General features: G+C 38.7%; 1 protein-coding gene across 1 annotated transcript in view; it reads left to right on the forward strand.

Moving 5' to 3' along the window:
* Positions 1 to 21,837, forward strand: part of FOXJ3 (forkhead box J3) — a 149,375-nt gene that overhangs the window by 35,997 nt on the left and 91,541 nt on the right. The window contains exon 3 of the mRNA XM_080802663.1: positions 13,612 to 13,936. Coding sequence (XP_080658789.1) covers positions 13,612 to 13,936 — 325 coding nt within the window. The remainder of the gene's footprint in view (positions 1 to 13,611; positions 13,937 to 21,837) is intronic.

A 21,837-nucleotide genomic window follows, 5' to 3' on the forward strand; every position in this document is an offset into this window, starting at 1 on the left:
AAAAGATAGTGATGATTGATGGAAGAAGTTGCTGTGCTTGATGAGAAGAAAAAGGATAAAGTCTGTGATAAAGACAGCAAAGCTGAGAAACTTTGAAGTGATGAAGACAAGAAACAAGAAATAGAAACAAAAATGTGGGGTCTTTAGGAGCCAGTAGTAGAACAAGCAGAATAAGTCTCTAGGCAGAGAGACTTCCTTAGGGTCTGCTAAGTTTAAGCTGAACAGCTTTTTATAGATTACTAGTAAATGTTCTACCCTAAATAGCACTGGGATTTCTATGGAAGTTAGTCCTTTTCAGACCTTTTCACACCACGGAATGATAATCAGTATTGATGTGTTTTGTAAACTGATAATGATTGATGTGCTCTTAGAACAGAAGGTCTGTTCATTTAGATTTCAATAGTATGGTCAATTGACTCATGGTGAAATTCCTTCAGAGTCTAGCTTAACTCATTCCCACTTACTTTTTGGAATTAATGAATATACCTTTGGAATAGTTCTATAGTTTTTCTCTCTTTCAGTGATTACTGTTTTAAACTTTAGAATTGAGTGTCTTCTCCACCCAGATCCCTCTCTACTCACTCTTTAAAATTTTTGGTCCATTTCTTATGAAAACTTAAAGTCTATTTAGTGTAATAGACTGAGTTCAGTCTAATTTTTGTTAACTTAGCCATACTTGAAATTGTAACAAGGAATCTAAGAGTAGACGTTATATGATACTCTGAGAACAACTGTGACTCAGATAATTTATACATATTACAGACATTCTGTATTGTTAAATAGCTGTATATCAGATTGCCTATTTAAGATGACTTAAAGGAAATTAAGAGGTTGATTTTTGGCCTTTTCAGATTCTGTGCACCTCATGAAAAGCCTGATGTTACCTACTTCTTGTGGCCAGGGAAACGTAAATGATACCGAACTCTATTTATTTATTTATTTTTAAAGATTTTAGTTATGACCTGAGAGAGAGAGCGAGAAAGAGCAAGCATGAGCTGGGGGTGGGGGGCAGAGGGAGAGGAAAAAGCAGGCTTGGGGGGGGGGTGCTTGATCCCAGGGTTCCGGGGTCACAACCTGAGCCAAAGGCAGACACTTAACTGAGCCACCCAGGCGTTCCACAATGTGGGACCCATTTTGTTGTATGCTCTACACTGTGGAGACTTCATTGACAAAGGAGAAAACAAGCAAGCATGTCTTTTTTTTTTTTTTTTTAAGATTTTATTTATTTGACAGACAGTGAGAGAGGGAACACAAGCAGGTGGAGTGGGAGAGGGAGAAGCAGGCTTTCTGATGAGCAGGGAGCCCCATGTGGGTCTCGATTCCAGGACCCTGTGCTTATGACACGAGCCGAAGGCAGACGCTTAACAACTGAGCCATCCAGGCACCCTATTTTTTTTTTAAAGGTGTCTAATAGTTGTAATTTTTGAATGTCTACTCTATGCCAGACATGAACTCTGTATTAACGGTCCTCCACATTTACTACTCACAGCAGATCTGTTTGTTAGCCTTGTCTAGGGATGCATTTAGTAAGTGGGAGAGTGAGAATTCAAGCTTTTTGAGTGACTAAGAAGCCTTACTCTTCATTACATTTGTACTGTACTGGAAACTGTAATCTTTGGCCTTTGAGTTGATGAGTTAATTGTAACATGGTTCTTAAATTTTTTGGTCTCAAAAATTACTTAGTATCCAAGGAACTTTTGTTTATGTGTTGTATCTATTAAAATGTATTGCATTAGTAATTAAAACTAAGAAGAAATTAAAATATTTATTAATTTACATAGAAATGACAGCAAACCCACAATATGTTAACAAAGACATGTTTTATGAAACATTAACTATATTTTCCAGAACAAAACAAAGTAAGATTAGCATTGCTTTACATTTATGCAAATAAAAAAAATTTTTTTTTTATTTTTTAAAGAATTTATTTATTTGCCAGAGAGAGAGAGAGAGAGAGAGAGAGAGAACGCAAGCAGGTGAGTGGCAGGCAGAGGGAAAAGTAGTCTCCATGCTGAGCAAGGACCCTGATGTGCAACTCGATACCAGGACCCTGGAATCATGACCTGAGCCAAAGACAGATGCTTAACTGACTGAGCCACCAGGGTTCCCAACATTTTTGCAAATTTTAAAAACTGATTTAAAAGAGCTGGATTCTCACTCTGCCTCTGCATTCAGTCTGATGTGATAACACCCATCACATAGCACGTGAAGAGCTTCACTGTACACTTATCAGAGGATTAGAGTGAAAAAGGCAGATAACATCTTATTATGAAAATTGTTTTGACCCTTCGGATTCCCTGAAAGGGTTTCTAGACTACACTTTGAGGACAACTGAATCCTAGACATCACATGTAGAGTTTAAGCTGTTTAGCATTTTCTGTGCATCATACTTAACCCTAAAAAGACAGGATTACCTTCTATGAATGTTAGCTTCTACCAGCACTGATGCCAGACTACTGGTATAATGTGTAGTGAGTTGAAGCAGTAGGATTGTAGAGAGGTTAGTATAGACACTTTAATGAGATAAGAGGAACCAGTGGATATGTGTTACTCAAAGGACTTTTAGTATATGTATATTATACATACCTGTATTTTAAACTAAGTATAAGGAGTATTAATAGCAGATTCTGGGTTTTTAACCTTGTTTTTGAAGATTTTATTTATTTATTTGAGAGAGAGCAACCCAGAGAGAAAGCAGGAGGAGAGAGAGAAGCAGACTCCCCACTGAGCAGGGAACCCGACATGGCACTCAATCCCAGAAGCCTGGGATCATGACCTGAGCAGAAGGCAGAATTTAACCAACCAAGCCACCCAGGTGCCCCAGGTTTTTTAACTTTTTGTTTAAGAGAGAGTGAGCACAAACACGGTGCACATGAGTGGGGTGAGGGAGGGTGGGGGGTGGGCAGAGGGAGAGAAAGAATCCTGAGAAGGCTCAAAGCTCAGCAGCACAGAGCCCAACACGGGGTTTGATCCCAGGACCCTGAGCCAAAATCAAGAGTCGAACACACACACACAAAAGTCAAACGCTTAACTGTCTGAGCCACCTAGGTACCCCTCTGTGTTTTTAAATAACAGCTACAAAGATGGCTTTGAGTGTTCTTGTGTTAAAGGAACTAGTGTTCATCAGTTTTTCCAGCTACTCAGAGACAGATTCCAGTAGGTGAGATTTAAATGCAAAATACAGTATTTACTTGATGACAGAATACAGTTGAGTGGTTAATGCCCAGAAATGTTTATTTTTTCCTTCCTACATTATGGAACAAAAGATGCCCAAGATGAGAATTACACATACAGTGTGAAAATATCTTTTGACCACATGATCCCTAAGTTTGTAGCCTGAATGGAGTTCTAAGTAGGAATATGGCTTGTATGAACTTAGAATACAGTTTTATGAATCTAAGATTATATGTAGAGTAATTTGGAGAGAATCTAGAAAAGAGCAGTTAATATATTAGGGTTCCAAATTCAGATCCTGTTGGAGAAGTTCTAGACTTTAAACTTACAGAAAACGGACTCCAAGCTGTGTTAATATTGTAAAATATGTGAAGCATCATTATGAATAGAACTCTGACCAGTTCTCATTTCCCAAGAGAGAATTTAAAGAAATTTTCTTCATAGCAAGGGAGATCTAGATTAGCCATTTAAAACTTTTAATCTTGGGGCACCTGGGTGGCTCAGTGGGTTAAGCCTCTGCCTTTGGCTCAGGTCATGATCTCAGGGTCCTGTGATCGAGCTCTGCATTGGGCTCTCTGCTTGGCAGGGAGCCTGCTTCCTCCTCTCTCCCTCTGCCTGCCTCTCTGCCTACTTGTGATCTCTGTTTGTCAAATAAATATATAAAATAAAATAAAATAAAAACTTTTAATCTTTTAAAAAAATTATTTATTTTTAAAATAATCTCTGTGCCCAAGACGGGGCTCAGATTCATGACCCCAAGATCAAGAGTTGTGTGCTTTATCAACTGAGCCAGCCAGGTGCCCCCCTGGCCAGTTAAACCTTTTTTTAAAAAAACACATACCTTAGGGGTGCCTGGGTGGCACAGTCAGTTAAGCGTCTGCCTTCAGCTCAGGTCATGATCCCAGGGTCCTGGGATCAAGCCCCACATCGGGCTCCCTGCTCGCTAGGAAGCCTGTTTTTCCTTCTCCCACTCTGCCTGCTGTGTTCCCTCTCTCGCTGTGTTTCTCCCTGTCAAATAAATAAAATCTTTTAAAAAACCAAAAACCAAAAAACAAAACCCCGACACATACCTTAGAGTTATATACCTTAGAGCAGATTAAGTAATCTGTGAACTTTTCTTCCCTTGGAGATCTTAAAGAATATTGTTAGTCTTCAAAATAGGTAATACTGGGACTTTAGAAAATGACCGAATGAGGTTCTTTTTCATCTCTGATTTTATGATAAATAGCTCTGCTATCACAGTAGTTTTACAAATGATAGTTGTCTCACTAAATCTTCCAGATTTTTCTATTTTTATTTTTTTTGAAAGATTTGTATTTATTTGAGAGAGAGCGAGAGAGAGAGCATGAGAGAGGTGAGGGTCAGAGGGAGAAGCAGACTCTCTGCTGAGCAGGGAGCCTGGTGGGGGCTTTATCCTGGGACTGCGGGATCATAACTTAAACTGAAGGCAGTTGCTTTAACCAACTGAGTCACCCAGGTGCCCTAAATCTCCCAGATTTTTGCATTAGCTGTGTTATGACTATTCTTGGAATTTTAGGGGGGAAGAGAAGTTGTGAAAGTCAAAAGGTTTGAAGAGTGACCTACTATCTGTGTATTGGATTCCTTCTCCTAAATTAGGATTCTTCCACCTGTTTTTTCACTTCAAACCAGTGAGGATTTTTCAGGTTATTTTTTAAAAAGGTCATTGCTTATAGGAAGTTTAAAAGGCTCAGTTATTCATACCATCATGGAGATTAGTTTGATGCTACTTTAGGAATCATCATATCATCTTAGTCTATGGGGAAAGGCATGTTCTTAGTTCTCATATATAGTCTACAAACAAAATTTTAAAACCTAATCCTTTCTGGGTTACTTTAGTCTTTTCCATTGAGGCTGCTAAACAGTTACTGTGTCATTTAGGGACATGAAAGTTTAAAGCCACTAAGAGTGACAGCCATTTAAAATTTGGAAAATTCTGGGGGCCTGGCTGGCTCATTTGGTAGAGTGCAGCAACTCTTGATCTTTTCCCAAGGGAGACAACCCAGAGTTTCATCCAGTTATGATAATAAGCAGGAAAATCTCAGCTCTTGAGGTAGTATCTCTTTCATCAGATGCTGGTGTGGCTTCTTGTGGTTCAAAGATCTATAAACCAAAAATGAGTTATTTACATTCAACCTAATATATAGTGGTGGAGAAAGAATTAGGATAACAGCAATAAAAGGTAATACTCAGAAAAGGGGATAATGGGAAACACTCAATAGTCATTAGCTCATTATAGAATCTTACTGGGTAGGAGTGACAGTGACTCCTTGACAATGTAGTAAGTTCCTTAATTTTGCTCTTTGGTAGGGCTTCCATTGTCTCCTATGCCTTTTGAAAGGTCTACCTTGTCCATTATCTTCCATGGCCACATCTGAGATGGATATTAGTGAAGATGCCCTTTCTGGGAAATGTACAGCTTTTATAGCTCACTTCTTGTTGATGAGCTTGGGTATTATTTTGGAAACTTAAGAGGCCTTTGCAGTCTAATCTCTTTCTCTCCCCCCACCTTCCATACAATTACCTTAAAATACTTAGTTTCTAGACTTTTTGCTGCTTTTATCCGCAGTGCTTGCCCAGACAGAATTTTTCAGTGTGAAGACTGTGCCCTTTGTGCTCCATTTACCCCAGGAATTTCCAGTCTTGTTTGGGTGCCATGGAAGTCCTTCCACAGTCTGGTGAAACCTGTGGATCTGTCTCAGGATAATGTCTCAAAATTCACAAAATAAAGTACTTAGGATTACAAAAGAAACCAATTATATTGAAGTATGGTTAGCAAAATACTAACTTTGAAACATAGTAATGTTTAATATTAGATAACATTAAATAAAAGATCTAGTGGCAAATCTAATACACTAGCATAATTTTTAAGTAGTTAAGTTTAAAAGTTGAGATTCTGCAACATCTGCATGTGAGAAGAACACATTTGTGATTTTTATTGCTGGCAAAGTCGCAAGTACTATTAGTGCTATGATGTGTTGTCTAGTTTCATAATTAAAGGAAATGCTAAATTTCAGTTACAAGTTAGTGGGAATAAAGAGTATTTTTTTCCCCATCCAAGTTCATTGACCTCTTCTGGCTTCTAAGGGAAAGGTGGTTCTGATGAAGCCATTTGAAACAATGGTGGAAAACATGGGTGGAAAGAAAATACCGTTATGACATTGCTTTGTGTGGCAAGGTACCAGTCTTCTCTACTGCCAGGGCTGCAGTTTTGCAGCTACCATTTAATTACTTCAGTTTGCTGCTTCAGAAGCAGTTGGTGTTTTTTCAGCTGTGCAAGGCTTTAAATTATAGGACTGTTAGCTTAAATTGCAGGCCATAGGCAGGGAGTTACCTCCCTTAGCAAATCTGCATTTTCTCCCTCTGCTTGCAGCTCTAATCGTAGTTTGTTTTTCTCTCAGGACTTTGTTTTAAGTGACAAGAAGGAGCCAACGCATGCCAACATTCTAAATTTTTTCTGTATTTCTCTTCTTGCGTTAGCCTTGGCTAGCCTGTGGTTTTCTCTCTAACTTATGTAGATGGCCAGATTTGACCAAATCCTGTCAGTCTTTGTCAGTCTTTGTCACTGCAGTGTCGGAGTTAATGTTTGCCTTATCAACCTCTCCTTTAAGAGTGTCTTACTTTAGGTTTTCTTGTATTACCCCACTTCCATATGCCAAATTTGACTTTTGTTAAGACTTTTGTTTGCATTCATCCACTGGTTATATCTTTTTATGGTAGTTAAGCACATAAGTCTGGAAGGTGAGCAGTTCAGGGCTCAGATTGGCAGCTTCACAATTGCTTCACAAAAGACTCTGGGACCCAGATTCCTTCTCTCTGCTCCTCTATTCTCAGTGTATGGCTTCCATTTTCAAAGATCACCTTATGATGCAAGGTGACGCTGGAGCAGTAGCTATTGTGTCTTCAGAGAGCCAGAATGGAAAGAGGCACAATGCCATTCAGAATGAAACTGAGATTGTATTCCTTAGGAAGAAGGTAAAAACAGATATTAGGTGGCAGTTAGTGATTTCTGCCATAGACCTACTTCTGGTTGCCTTGGATGCTAAGATTCTGTAACAGAAGATATATATTTAAAAAAGTGTGTGTGTATGTGTGTGTGTGTGTATATATATATATATACATATATATATATATATATATATATATGGCTCAGTCAGTTAAGTGTCCAGCTCTTTGTTTTGCCTCCGGTCATGTGAGATGGAGCCCAGTGTCAGTCTTGCACTGGGCATGGACCCTGCCTAAGATTCTTCTCTCTCCCTCTGCTCCTACCCCCTCCCTCTCGAGAAAAAAAAAGTGGGGTGTGTGTATGTGTTTCCTTGGGATGCATGCGATCAGAATTACTGCTGTGGTAATTGTAAGGATTTCTTTTTGAGTTTTCAGTTGCTCAGTTTTTCTTATGAGTCTTACGATGAATCTTTCTTGTGATGAATTTTTCTTAAGTCTTTTAAGGTGCCAAAATTTTAAAATGCCAAATGCCAGGAATAGAGTGGGAGGATTCAGGAATACCTTGGTCACATCATCATTATCCTCATTATTCTTATTTTCCTTGATGTTTTCTTCTTACCTTTATTTAGGAAGCCAATAGTATCTCAACAGTATTTCCCCCTCCCCCCTTTTGATAACTGTTGAAAACTCAAACTTTCTGAGTAATCTTGGTTACTTGTTGGGAGTCAAGGAGGTTGCAGAGGGAGGCCCAAGCAATGTGTTAAAGTATGTAGAAAGCTTTTTTGGGGTCCTATTAGTGGCACTGTTCCAAAAAGTGGGATTAGAACCCCTGAGCCTCTTCCCATCTCATGCCTTAAGGTTGAGTTCTTATATCTTGGTGCTGTTTACATTTTCATGTTATACAGAGAAGATTCCTCATGAAACCTTTTTTTAGCAATAAATATCATCATAGATTTAAGACATGAGTTTCCAATCCCTGTTTTCTACCATAAGTAATGTTATCTTTTTATCTTTGCTTCTGTCTTCCCATTTTTCTCTGCTATTCCAGAACTGTTTCTGTTCCGTGTAGTGCTGCTTGTCAGTCTGAGTCATACTTTTTTCCATTTCATAAAGGACTTCAATCCTGTGATTATCCTTACCTCATGCTATTGAGTTCTTTTTTCTTTTGCCTCTTCCTTTTAGCTTGTCAATGTGTATAGTTTCACTTGTTTGGGAAGGACCACACCCACACCTTCATTGGCTAGTAACTGTTTCAATCATTTAACAATTATTTATTGACCCTTCACTTACTATGTTCTTAGGCATTAGAGAGAGAAAAGAATAAGAAAGTTTCTTTTTCCAAAGAGCTCGTGGTCTCTGGGGAGATAGATAAAGATAGTTATAATCCTGTATAAATCTTGGGATAGAGGTGTTTATATGCTACTGTGGGATTGGGACCTAGTTTAGTTTAGGAGATGGAAGGTAAGAGTGGATTGACTGGGCTTTCTGGAGGGGGAGGTATTTGGTCTGAGTCTTGGAAAAAAGTAGAAGCCAGCTAGGCAGTGTTAAGACATTCCAGAAAGGAGTGTTTTAAAACCAAATACTGTGTTATTTTTCAGATAACATGTACCTGGCACGGTGTTTGGTAGGATCTGAAATATTAGTTTTATGGTCACTGTTCTCAATGGGAAGGTGGGGGAAGAGGGAGTGAGGGTAGTAAGCTGCATGATGTAAGTATGATGCAATTATACATATGCAACAGCATTGTAAATGCCAAATTGAGGTTATATTTGCTCCAGCAATTTAGAGAAGGATTAATAAAAGATTAATAAAAACTAAAGTAGTTGAAAATGAGTTTAGATTTAGTATAAAAGAAGAAAGGGAACCATTGGAAGTTATGGGGCACAATGACATGAAAACAATAGTGACAGATTACTCTTGGAGTGTATGCATGTACTCAGGAGGTGATTAGCAGAGAGGAGTGGTAAGAAATCAGAGGCTAGGAGGCCAGCTAGGAAGCTTTTGGAATGAAGTGAGGTAATGAGGGCCTGACATTTCTTAACCAGATTTCCATAACCAGATTCCTCAGAGCCTCCCATGCTGTTTTTAAATTTACCACCATCTGTTCTCTTATACAAGTGGACTTCTGTCATCACCATTCCATTAAGAGGTTTCTTTCTAAAGTTACTGATGATCTGGTCATATTTAATGATCATTTTTTGTGTTCTTCATGCTTAATGGAGAACCTCTGTGGTGTCCAGGTGACACCCCAACGACGGAAGCACTTTTTACCTTACTACCAAGAATATATAAAATTTAATAAATAGCAAACAGAAGCCCCACTTTTTCAGAGTTTAAATTTAAGATAGATATTTTATAGTTAGTTTAAATTTGATCTAGCAGAACTGATGAAGATAAGCACAGCAGTGGAGTGATTTTTACTCATGGTGTCTTTGATGACTAGAGACCATTTTCTTTCTAGCCTGTTGAGATCTTTACTTTCTTCAAATCTTAGTGGAAATTCTTCCTTCTCTGCCTCTGAAGTCTGCAGTCCATGTTGTCCTCTCCCTTCAGCCTTTCTTTCTTCTTCAGTTCTTCCTTACGTTTGACCTTCCTAATTGGACTGCAATTTCCTGGAGGACAGGAATTTTATCATACTTTGTTGTGCGTGTGTGTACATAAAGTTTTATAGCCCTGTACATGTGTAATTATAAATTCTTAACTGTTATATATTAAGTACTTAATTATATTTTTATATTATATTGCTGAAACTCTCATAGTCTCAGTTAGTGGCAGTGGTGAAGGAAACAGAAATTAAAGTTGATTCTCAATAGGGGCATCTGCAGTATCAATTATGTTCCAGTTTGGCATGTGCATTTTTTTTTTTAAAGATTTTATGTATTTATTTGACAGAGAGAGAGTACAAGTAGACAGAGTGGCAGGCAGAAGGAGAGGGCAAAGCAAGCTCCCCACCGAGCGGGGAGCCTGATGCAGGGCTTGATCCCAGGACTCTGGGGTCATGACCTGAGCCGAAGGCAGTGGCTCGACTGACTGAGCCACCCAGGCGCCCCTGGAATGTGCATTTATTGTAACTTTGAAAATGTGTGTGCCTGGCTCCTTTGGGAATTTGAACAAAATAAAGCTACTTAGTGGAGCCATAATTGAGGCAAATAGGATGACAGCATGGAATAATAATTGCCAGTGGTTTTAGAATGAAATATGAGTAATAATAATAGCATCTACTATTTAGCATAACCACCACCACCAGTAGCTAACATTTTTTGAATGGTTACTATTCTCAGTACTTTTCATCAGTGAGGTAGGTACTGTTATGCTCATTTTACAGATGAGGTATGGTAAAAAAAAAAAACCCAAGAAAACTAATGGTTTGAGAGCATTGGGAGACCTGGGCATTGGGAGACCTGGTTTTACTTCTACTGTTAACTACCTTTTGTGAATTTGGGCAAATCTTTAACTTCAGTAGGCCTTAGTTTTTCATCTTTAGATTGAAATGATTGGTTCCTGATCTCTAGGGTACCTTGCCCACTCATTTGACAACAGGTGATGTGTAAATTACATTGTTTTCTTGAATTTTTAAAAAAATTTCTTTCAGAGAGAGAGAGAAAACATGAAAAGGGGGAGGGGCATAGGGGGTGGGAGAAGCAGGTTTTCTGTTGAGCAAGGAGCCCACGCAGTGTTCCATCCCAGGATCTTGGGATCATGACCTACGTGGAAGGCAGCCGCTTAACCAGCTGAGCCACCCAGGCGCCCCTACATTGTTTTCCTTATTCCATAAGTTCCTGTAACTTACTTCATGCTAGCAATGAGCATTTAATCTAATGCTGAGATTATAGAGCACAATAGTAAGGGTTTTGTTTGTTTGTTTGTTTTTAAAGATTTTATTTATTTATTTGACAGAGATCACAAGTAGGCAGAGAGAGAGAGAGAGGAAGGGAAGCAGGCTCCCTGCTGAGCAGAGAGCCAGATGCGGGGCTAGAGCCCCATGCGGAGCTCTATCCCAGGACCCTGGGATCATGACCTGAGCCGAAGGCAGAGTCTTTAACCCACTGAGCCACCCAGGCGCCCCTGTTTGTTTGTTTTTTGATCTCTGAAGGTACTGTATAGAGAATTTAAAAGTTCAGATATCAGAGAAATTATGAAGTAGAAAATGGAGGGAATTTGAGAAAGTGAAAAAGATAAAACTGGTTCAAAATAATCTAAGAGGAAGATAATAGGACTCTACTGGCAGTGTAGATAAAATCCTCATGGCTGTCTCTTGATTTATAATTGCTGTTGCTTAATTTGGTTTACTTTATAGTGCTTTAGTACCCTTGCCAGATAATCCTGGAGTAATATTATTAACTAATACTTAACAGATCTTTCTTCTGTGTATATACTACCATATTTAATTCTCAAAGTAATATTCTAATTTTTAAAAAATTTATCTGAGAGAGAGTGCTTGCGAGAGCGAGCATGCTGTGGTGGGAATGAGGGGTTTCAGGGGAAGCAGATTTCCCTGCTGAGCAGAGAGCCCTGATGCAGGGCTCCATCCAAAGATCCTGACTGAGATCATGACCTGAGCTGAAGTCAGATGCTTAGCTGACTGAGCACCGAGGTGGCTCCCTCACATTAATATTTATTTATTTATTTTTAAAACTTATTTTATTTATTTATTTGAGAGAGAGAAAACGAGAGAGTGAGAGGGGGGAAGTCAGAGGGAGAAGCAGACTCTCTGCCAAGCATGGAACCCGATGTGGGACTCTGTCCAAGGACTCCAGGATCATGACCTGAGCTGAAGGCAGTTGCTTAACCAACTGAGCCACCCAGGCACCCTCAAATTAATATTTTAACTCTAGGAACTATTACTGTTTCATTTTACAGATGAGAAAGCTGGAGTTTATTTATTTATTTAAAAGATTTTATTTATTTGTCAGAGAGAGAGAGAGAGTGTGTGTGTGCACGCGCGCGCTACAGAGCACAAGCCGGGGGGAGCAGCAGGCAGAGGGAGAAGCAGGCTCCCTGCTGAGCCAGGAGCCTGATGTGGGGGCTCAATTTCAGGACCCTGGGATCATAACCTGAGCCAAAGGCAGACACTCAATGGACTGAGCCACCAAGGCGACCCTAGAGAAAGCTGGAGTTCAGATAATTAATATTAATTAACATTTTCATTTCCTGCAGCTAGTAACTAGTAGAATCAGTGCTTGAACTCTTTGTCTGCCTGACTTGAGAGCCTATGTTCTTATCAGTTCTGTATTGCCTCCCAGAAGTTCATATCCTAAAGCACGTATTGCAGGCTGCTCTTTGCCTGTAGCCGTTTGGGATGAGGGCCTATATTGGATTTTATTTGCCACAAGTTTTTTCTTTTCACTGAGGTACTTGAGGTTTTTTGTTTTCTTCTTTCTCATTAGTTTGATATCACTTAGAAGTCTTTCATTCTTCTCTGCTTTATTGTTGGGGTCATTATTCCTGTTTCTTTGATCCCATGGTAGGAAAAGTTTATATCCTCAGCTGAAAGCTAGCAATTCCAGTATGAAGTGTCAAGCTTTGTTTCTATATTTTTATCTTCAATTCTTTGAGCAGCTTTTCCCTTCTCCAGAAAATATGTTAACCTGGCAGATTTTGTTTTTCGTTTTTCTTTCTCTGGGTTGTAACAGTCTGAATTTTTCAGCCTTGGAGAGAAATATGTTACAGAATCCAGATCACTGGATGTTTGCATTAGGCTGCCCTGACTTTTTAATGCTTCTTGCTGTCGGTTTATATGATTTAATCTCGTCTATCCTACACTCCCAGATCTTTAGTTTTCTTAAGCTTGTTCCTTGTGGATTTTGTGGATTTTTAATTATTTTTTAACTGCCTGGGTGCTGCCTATCTTGTTCAACAGTATCCTTGAGTTTGCATTCCTCTTTTGGGTCAGCTCCCCCAACTAGCTTGTCTACTTACTATTCTTGTCTACCTTGCTTGCTTTTCCTACCTCCCACCTGCTCAGCTCTACCTTCTTTCTTCCTTGTGAATTCTGTGCCTGTTTCTCAGTCACTTCTCTGACCTCTTTACTTTGGGTATTCTTTTGCTTGTATGACTCCCCTAAAATTTGTGTAAAAAAAATGCCAGTCTTAAGTTTTAAAGGGCCTCTGGTGTTGGTGAGTGAAGAGCTGGACTGCAGACTTATTTTTCATACTATGATCCTGTTGCTCTATTTAAAGTGATAGTCTTTTTTAGAAACATTGGCATTGGGATCACTTTGTATGTACGTATTGTTCTGTATCTTAAACATTTTAAAACCTTATTTGTTGTGTTTAGGAGAGGAAAAAATTTAAAAAGATTGGAAATGTTGAACCCTTAAATATTTGGTTTGGTCATTAACATACTCAATCTTTTTCCTCCAGATTTAACTCAGGCTTTCCCTCACTTTGGAACTCCTAGATTTGTGAATATTGGATATTTTGAGAAGCAGGGGTTCTTTCCTTGATACTGACTAAGGAGTCTATTTACCTTCAGGATGACATCTGAACTGGAGAGCAGCCTAACATCTATGGACTGGTTACCACAGCTCACCATGAGAGCAGCCATCCAAAAATCTGATGCTACACAAAATGCACACGGAACAGGAATTTCCAAGAAGAATGCACTCCTTGACCCAAATACAACACTGGACCAGGAAGAAGTCCAACAGCACAAAGATGGGAAACCTCCATACAGTTATGCCAGCCTCATTACATTTGCAATTAATAGCTCACCCAAAAAGAAAATGACTCTAAGTGAGATATACCAGTGGATTTGTGATAACTTCCCATATTATAGAGAGGCTGGCAGTGGTTGGAAGGTAAGGATTTTATTTAAATTATTGTTTGTATGCTATAAACAAAAAATAATAGTAGCTTCTATTGAAGATAAAGCTTTCTGGGGCTTCTATTATTAAAAAGTGAAATTCTGATTATCAGTCATTTTTAAGATGTCAGAAAAGGAAATTAAATGTTTTTATTAAGTGATTAACTTTATTTTTGGTAGAATACCAATTTGTTAAAGCTTTATTATGTTACATGACTGATGGAACATAAGTAAGAACAGAGATAATGTAGCATTCACTGGAAAATAATACCTGCAGTTCAGGTAAGTTGATAGTAAGTCTTTGGTTAAAAAAAAGTATTAAACTAGTTTGTTCTCATCATCTAAGATTTTTCTTTAACTTTTATTTTGAAAGAATTTTAGATTTATAGAAGAGTTATATGAATAGTCCAAAGGGTTCCCGTATGTCCTTTATTCACTTCCTCTATGTTAACGTCTCATATAAGCTTAGTACAGTGATTAAAAACTGAGAAATTTATGTTAATACAGTACTTTTGAGTAAGTAGTACTGTTACTTACTAAGTAAATTACAGACTTCATTCAGATTAGTTTCTCTTTTAGTGTCAGGATCTAGTCCAGGATCCTGCATTACATTTAGTTGTCGTGTCTCTTTAGTCTCCTCTCATCTGTAGTAGGTCCTCAGTCTTTTCTTGTCTTTTATGACCTTGACCCTTTTGAAGATTACTTGTCAGGTATTTTGTAGACTATTTTGTAGAATGGTATTGTATGGTATGTTTTATAGTTAGGTATGTCTGATATTTTCTCATGGTTAGACCGAGGTAATGCATTTTGGGGAAGCATAAGGCAGAGATAATGTGCCTGTCTCTGTATGTCATATCGAGAGGTACTTGATGTTACTGTGTCTTATAACTGGTAACATTAATCTGGTTCTTTGGTTAAGGGGATGTCTTCCAGATTTCTCCATTATAAAATTACACTGTACCACTTTGTAAATTATAAAACGTTTTGGGGAGCTACTTTGAGGGTATGTAAGTACTCTGTTCTTAAACTTTCGCTCATTAATTTTAGCATTTGTATAGCAGTTTTTATTTTCTAGTGGTGATTTTTTTCTTTTCTTCATTACTTCTCTATTAATTGGGATTCTTCAGTGTGGAAGACTTATTCTTTCTTCCCCTTTTATTTATTTATTCTGTCATTTATTTGTGTTGGGTGCACTCATGGACATTTATTCTTTGTGCTGTCGTTATTTGTTAATCACATTGTTGCAGCTTTGGCCATCGGGGAGCTCTTACAAATTGGCTCCTTTGCCCTTTTGACATGGCCCTATTATTTTGTTTGCTGAGCAGTTTTTAACTTTCTGGCATAACACAATGTTCCAGGCTCATCTTGTATCATTCCTGTCCAGTCCTAGGATCAACCAGATCTTTAAGAAGCCCTAGTTCCTCAACTAAGCTTTTTGATGAACAGCCAGATTACTTTCCTACCTATGTTCTACAACAAATAATTCAACTTAACTTTCTTTTGTGTCTGTACATGTTATGTTTTTATTCCCATATAGGAATTACCCAGTCGTATGCTATGTAGGGTGTGTGTATGTACATGTGGAAGAAGGGAATTTAGAGAGCTTTAGATGGTAGTTACTCTTGTTTCTCTTAAGCCTTCATGTCTCAACACCTTTGTCTTTTGTGTTTGTCTAGATTATTAAAGATATTTACTGACTCAGTATACATTGATGATGTGCTACACACCATGCCAAATGGTCAAGTGTCTCAAGGGAAGGGAAATTTTTTTTTCAAGATTTTATTTATTTATTTCTCAGATAGAGAGCGCGAGCGTGCGCATACATGCAGGGGGAGAGGTGAGCAGAGGGAGAAGCAGGCTCCCCGCTGAGCAAGGAGCCCAATGCAGGACTCGATTCTGGGACTCTGGGATCATGACCTGAGCTGAAGGCAGACGCTTAACTGCCTGAGCCACCCAGGTGTCCCAAGGAATTTTTTTAAAAAAGATTTTATTTATTTGAGAGTGAAAGAGAGTGCATTTGAGGCAGGGGAGGGGCAGAGAAGCAGACTCTCCGCTGAGCAGGGAACTTGATGTGGGACTCATCCCAGGACTCAGGGATCATGATCTGAGCCAAAGGCAGATGTTTAACCAACTGAACCTTCCAGGTACCTGGGAAGGATTTTTTATATATCCACCTCTTTTCCATGTCCTAGCACAGTGCTTCCATTTAGTAAATCTAGTAAATGTGGTTTGGATGAAACCCTGAATCCTGGTTCCAGCCTTCTTTCCTAGCTTTTATTTTTTCCTAGTTCTTTCTCATGTATCTCCCCCCCGCTATCCCCCCACCCCTTCCAGTTCAGCCTACTACCTGTCCCTGGAAGTAAAAACTGTGATTTTATTCTTGTTTTTGTTTGTCTCTTACTTGTCCTTGGACTTTCTGTCTTCTGTCTTTTCTCTAGTTGGCATTATCCTATTTTTCTTTCAGCTCGTATGTTACCTCTCTCTTCCCTCTAGAACTAATCTCTTTGTGTTTCCATATGCTTAATAACAGTATCTAGACTTTTAGATTTTAATCCAGATATCTGTCTTGTTTCATTAGTGTTTTATTTCTATACTCAAATACTTAAATGATAATTGCTTTTATTATTTTTTTGTGTGTCAGGTGCTATATGCCTAAGTGCCCTTTTTTTTTTTTTTAAAAGATTTTATTTATTTATTTGACAGACAGAGATCACAAGTAGGCAGACAGGCAGGCAGAGAGAGAGGAGGTAGCAGGCTCCCCGCAGAGCAGAGAGGCCGACGCGGGGCTCGATCCCAGGACCCTGGGACCATGACCTGAGCCGAAGGCAGAGGCCTCAACCCACTGAGCCACCCAGGCACCCCCCCTCCCAAGTGCCTTTTTATGTTTTTGTCTTTTTCAGTCACACAACAGTCTTAGGAAATAAGTACTGTTACTGTCCAGATTTGAAAAGTAAGAAAACTGAGGTTTAGAGAAGTAACTTTGCAGTTTCTCAGAGAATGGAGGAGCTAAGATTTGGTATCAGACTTGGTAGATTTGGAGATTTCAAATCTTGTGCCTTAACCATTACACAGAGCCTATAATTTTGCAAACACTATAAATATTTATTGAATTTAATTTGCCAGGATGAGCTGTCTCTTAACTGGCCAACTCAGTATGAGAAGTGATTGTTAACAGTATAATTTGAATAAGAATCTACTCTAACAATATTTCAGTGGAGGAAGTATTATATAATAAAATTTGATCCATGAATCAAAAAAAAATCATTCTAACCAAGTGGTAGTGATCCATCTGAACTGTGTGTTTTGGCATTACCACTAGGCACTGCTATTCAGTAGAATCCTTTGGTCAAGATTTAGGATGAAGGAAGGCTAGCAGATTCTGATAAACATGTTTAGCATTGGAAAACATGGTGGCTATGGACTAGAAATGCTCCAGATTTGATAAAGTGGCTTGGAAAGTCCATCAGGGATTCATGGGTCTGTATCACTGATTGTAAATGTACATATTTGCATATATGAGTACCAGACAGGTGACATATATGAGTAAAGCAAAAATGATGACTACCTGAAGAACACATGTTCAATGTAGAACAGCTGTGCTCTAGGCACTTGTAGTGTTTTAGGGCATATGACATCTTACAATCCCCTCCACCCCCAAGAAAATTCAGATATCTGGATTTTATGTGCTGTTCCCCAATTTTTAAATGTTAATTTCAGTTTTCTTAAATACAGTGCAGGCCAAACATAAGTCTGTGGACTGAATTCATTCTGTGGACCACAAATTTCCAGTCTCTGGTTTAGATTATATCCTCTTGTTTTCAGCCAATTTAGTCTTTCATTCATTAATTTGAAAAAGATTTATTTACTGTTTATTCTTATGAGCAGTGTATTTGGCTTTGGCAGTACTAAGAAACTTAGGACAGGGCCCCTAAGGAAGCTTATAATCTTTAGTGGATAAGGGAGATACGCATAAATAAGTAATTATGATGTTATATCAACAGCTCTGTAATACAGAAATACAGAGTGCTATGTTATGATGGGTTGGCTAGTTGGGCACACCTAGTGTGTGTAAGCCATAATAATATCCAGCATATATGTAACTTAGTAAAGAGTGTTAAATGAAGGGTGAAGTTAATAAGTGCTGTGAGAATTTAGAAGAGCTTATAGGAAGTGTGATGAGGTTCTAAAGTGAGTGACAAAAAGACAGTGCTCGGAGAGTACAGGAAGGATGAATCAATAGAAAACTATTGAGGAAGTATAATTGAGCTTTATTTTGAAGATGAGTCAGATTTAGGAGGGTGTTTTTTTTTTAACAAACACTCTTAGGAAATAGTTTCTTGTAGGAGTTCGTGGAGCAGTGAGAGTTGGGATAGGGCCATAATGCAGAGATTTCATGAATATATGAATGCCAAGATGAAGAAGAGCTTCGTCCAGATTTGGTAGTGAATAGTACATGAAGGTCAGTTATATACCCCATTTACTGTCTGAGCTCAGCTCAAGTGTTAAGTCCACCTGAGGGTACCCGATCCATTCTGCTGAATTTCATGCCGCTGGCCAGCCCAGCTCATGGCCTGAAACTGGTTTGGAAGAAATTGATAACAGTTTCAACTAGAAGATATAATGGTTTAGATATAATGAGGTAATGAGGAAAGAAGGGGAAAGGGGAGAAATGGGAATAGGTGGAGGAATATATTGCTCTTCGAACCCAAGAGATTATGTGTTCCAGTCTCTTGCTTTAGGCAGATCTTTAATATTTCCAGGGATTGCTGTCTCATGTTTATTCTTTTCTTTCTTTTTCTCCGAAGATTGATTTTATTTATTTTATTTTTAAAGATTTTATTTATTTATTTATTTGTTGTAAGATTGATAGAGACACAGCGAGAGAGGGGGAATAGGAGAGGGAGAAGCAGGCTTCCCACTGAGCAGGGATCCCAGGACCCTAGGATCATGATCATGACCTGAGCCGAAGGCAGATGGTTAACTACTGAGTCATCCAGGTGCCCCTCATGTTTATTCTTTTTTTTTTTAAAGATTTTATTTATTTGTTTGATAGAGATGCAGCGAGAGGGGACATAAGCAGTGCGATTGGGAGAGGGAGAAGCAGGCTTCCCGCAGAGCAGGAAGCCCCATGCAGGGCTTGATCCCAGAACCCTGGGACCATGACCTGAGCTGAAGGCAGACGCCCAACGACTGAGCCACCCAGGCACCCCATGTTTATTCTTTTAAAAAGGTCTCTTCCTCCCAATTTTAGGTGCTTAAAACTTGTCAGGATTGTTTCTAATTTTATTTTTGTAAACTGAGAAATAGTTTAAACATTGCAAATGGAGACAAATGGAAACTGGTTTATCTTCTCCTTTGCTCAGGTCCTAACTCTGTTTTACAGTTTGCTGTCCTTAGATTTGTTTTGCACACTACTACCATCTGCTACTCACTATTTCTTCTGTCACCCAGAGGAGAAAATGTTGCCATGGTCCTATGAAAGGTTCAAATAGAACTTTAATATTTAGGTAAAACTCCCTTTCATTTTGTGCTAAGGTGTAGAAAGGAGATTACATACTAAAAATAACTGAATATTCCAGAAGAGTTTAAAAAACACTCTTTAAATTTCTATGATGGGATGATTTTGTAACCTGAACTAGAGGAAAAGGAATTAAAATTTTTGTGCTATTCATTTTACTAAAGATAATTTTTTTTTTAAGATTTTTATTTATTTATTTGTCAGAGAGAGAGAGGGAGAGTGAGCAAGCACAGGCAGAGGCAGAGGGAGAAGCAGGCTCCCTGCCAAGCAAGGAGCCCGATGTGGGACTCGATCCCAGGACACTGGGATCATGACCTGAGCCGAAGGCAGCTGCTTAACCAACTGAGCCACCCAGGCGTCCCTACTAAAGAGAATTAACCTTTACTAGGGTTTAGGGTGGTAAAAAGAAAAATACAGAAGAATGCTATGTGTATATTGGGGTGTATTTTACTACTTTTTATGTGGGCAGAAAAAATATATATTTATTATTTTAAGAACAAACTTAGGAATAATAAACTAGAAATGTAGTGAACATAGTTACCTATAGGGGATGGATGGAACCGAGGTAGAAGGAGTATAGAAGAGAATAAGATTTTGAGTATACTTTTTATTTAAAGTAAGTGTTTTACACATTCAACACACACACACACACACACACACACACACAGGATGGGAAAAGGAAACTTTAGAACTGAATATAAGCAGAAACAAATAAGCCATATATCATATCAAATGGATAACATAATCACACAGAAAAAAATTCAGACTTTGAAAAGAGCATTCTATTATTTTCATGGGATACATACTAAGCTAGAAAAGAATTGCAAAGAGATTATGACCTTTACTTAGTAGGTTTGTCTAGTGGTTTTTCACTAGAGAGAGCCTCTACCTCCAGTAACACCAAGAAGAGAAGTTAGGAAGTTGGGGGTATTCTGTAACTATTTTATGTGCATGATAGGGTAGAACACATGAATACATATATTGATGTGGGGTACCCAAGGGTCTCACAGTGGGAAAAGAGATGCAGGTAGGATTGTGGTGGTTAATTTGAATTGGAGGTGCCAGTTTAAACTCAGGTTTAAAATAAAAATCACTTAGAATGTTTTTATTTATTTATTTTTTAATTTTTTAAAAAAGATTTTATTTATTTATTTATTTGACAGATCACAAGTAGGCAGAGAGGCAGGCAGAGAGAGAGAGAGAGAGGAGGAAGCAGGCTCCCTGCTGAGCAGAGAGCCCGATGCGGGGCTCGATCCAAGGACCCTGGGATCATGACCCCAGCCGAAGGCAGAGGCTTTAACCCACTGAGCCACCCAGGCGCCCCTCACTTAGAATGTTTTTAAAATTTAGATTCCTGGGTCACAATTCTAGAGATTTTGAATTAGTCATCTTAGATGGAGCTTAGAAATTGCCATTAAAATTCATTTTAATTGATTCTAGTCCAAGTAGATTGTACTTTTGAGAAACCACTTTTGGGGCTGGGGTTTCTAAGGCCAAGCAGTATGCCTTGATCAGTTATTTAACTTGGTTCATTTTTCTCCAGGGGAACCTAGACCATTTAAACTATGTCTACCCCTCTATTCTCCTAACGTCTTTTCTTAGAGTTATTAGAGGGAAGGTCTGGCCAAAATGCAAGGTGCGAAGTTACCTCTTTTCTTAATTTTGTGTGTGTCTGTGTATATATTCATGTTTGACTTTTGTATCTCTTTAGGTATTTAGAAAACTTTTTTTAAGGATTTATTTATTTATTTGAGAGAGAGAGATTGTGCACGTACACATGCAGAGGGAGGGGGAGAGGGAGACAGAGAGGGAGATTCTTAAGCAAGCTACACATGGAGCCTGATGCAGGACCTTGAGATGATGACCTAAGCTGAAACCAAGAGTTGGATGCTTAACCTACTGTGCCACTCAGGCACCCCTTTCTCTGGGTATTTTAATTTTCTAAATATGCTTTTGGTATTTTTTTCAACAGAATAATGATTACTGTATAAAAAGCATATTCTAGGTTCTGAGTTGATAGGGTCCCCCACCTCATGGATCCTGCTGAAATTTTGGTATAAGATGCAGTATATGGGAAGAACACCATTAAACAAATAATTACAAGTGTAATAAGAAATCCAGGATGATAAGGAAGTTTATTACAATGAGACCTAACCTGTGGAGAAGCCAGAAAGGACTTCCCTAAAGGACTGATGTTTAAGCCAAGAATGAATTGAAAGTTGAGTAGACTGAGTTCGGTGAAAGGGATGGAGTAATGTGGGGGGCAATCATATTTGCAGAGGGAGCAATACAGGGAAGGCCTAGAGGTGAGAAAGAAAATTGGAGAGGTTGAGTATAGACAGCAAGGGAGGTTGGGTCAGATCATGAAGGGTCTTTGG

Source organism: Martes martes, assembly GCF_963455335.1.
Source record: "Martes martes genome assembly, chromosome: 4".
NCBI lineage: Eukaryota > Metazoa > Chordata > Mammalia > Carnivora > Mustelidae > Martes > Martes martes.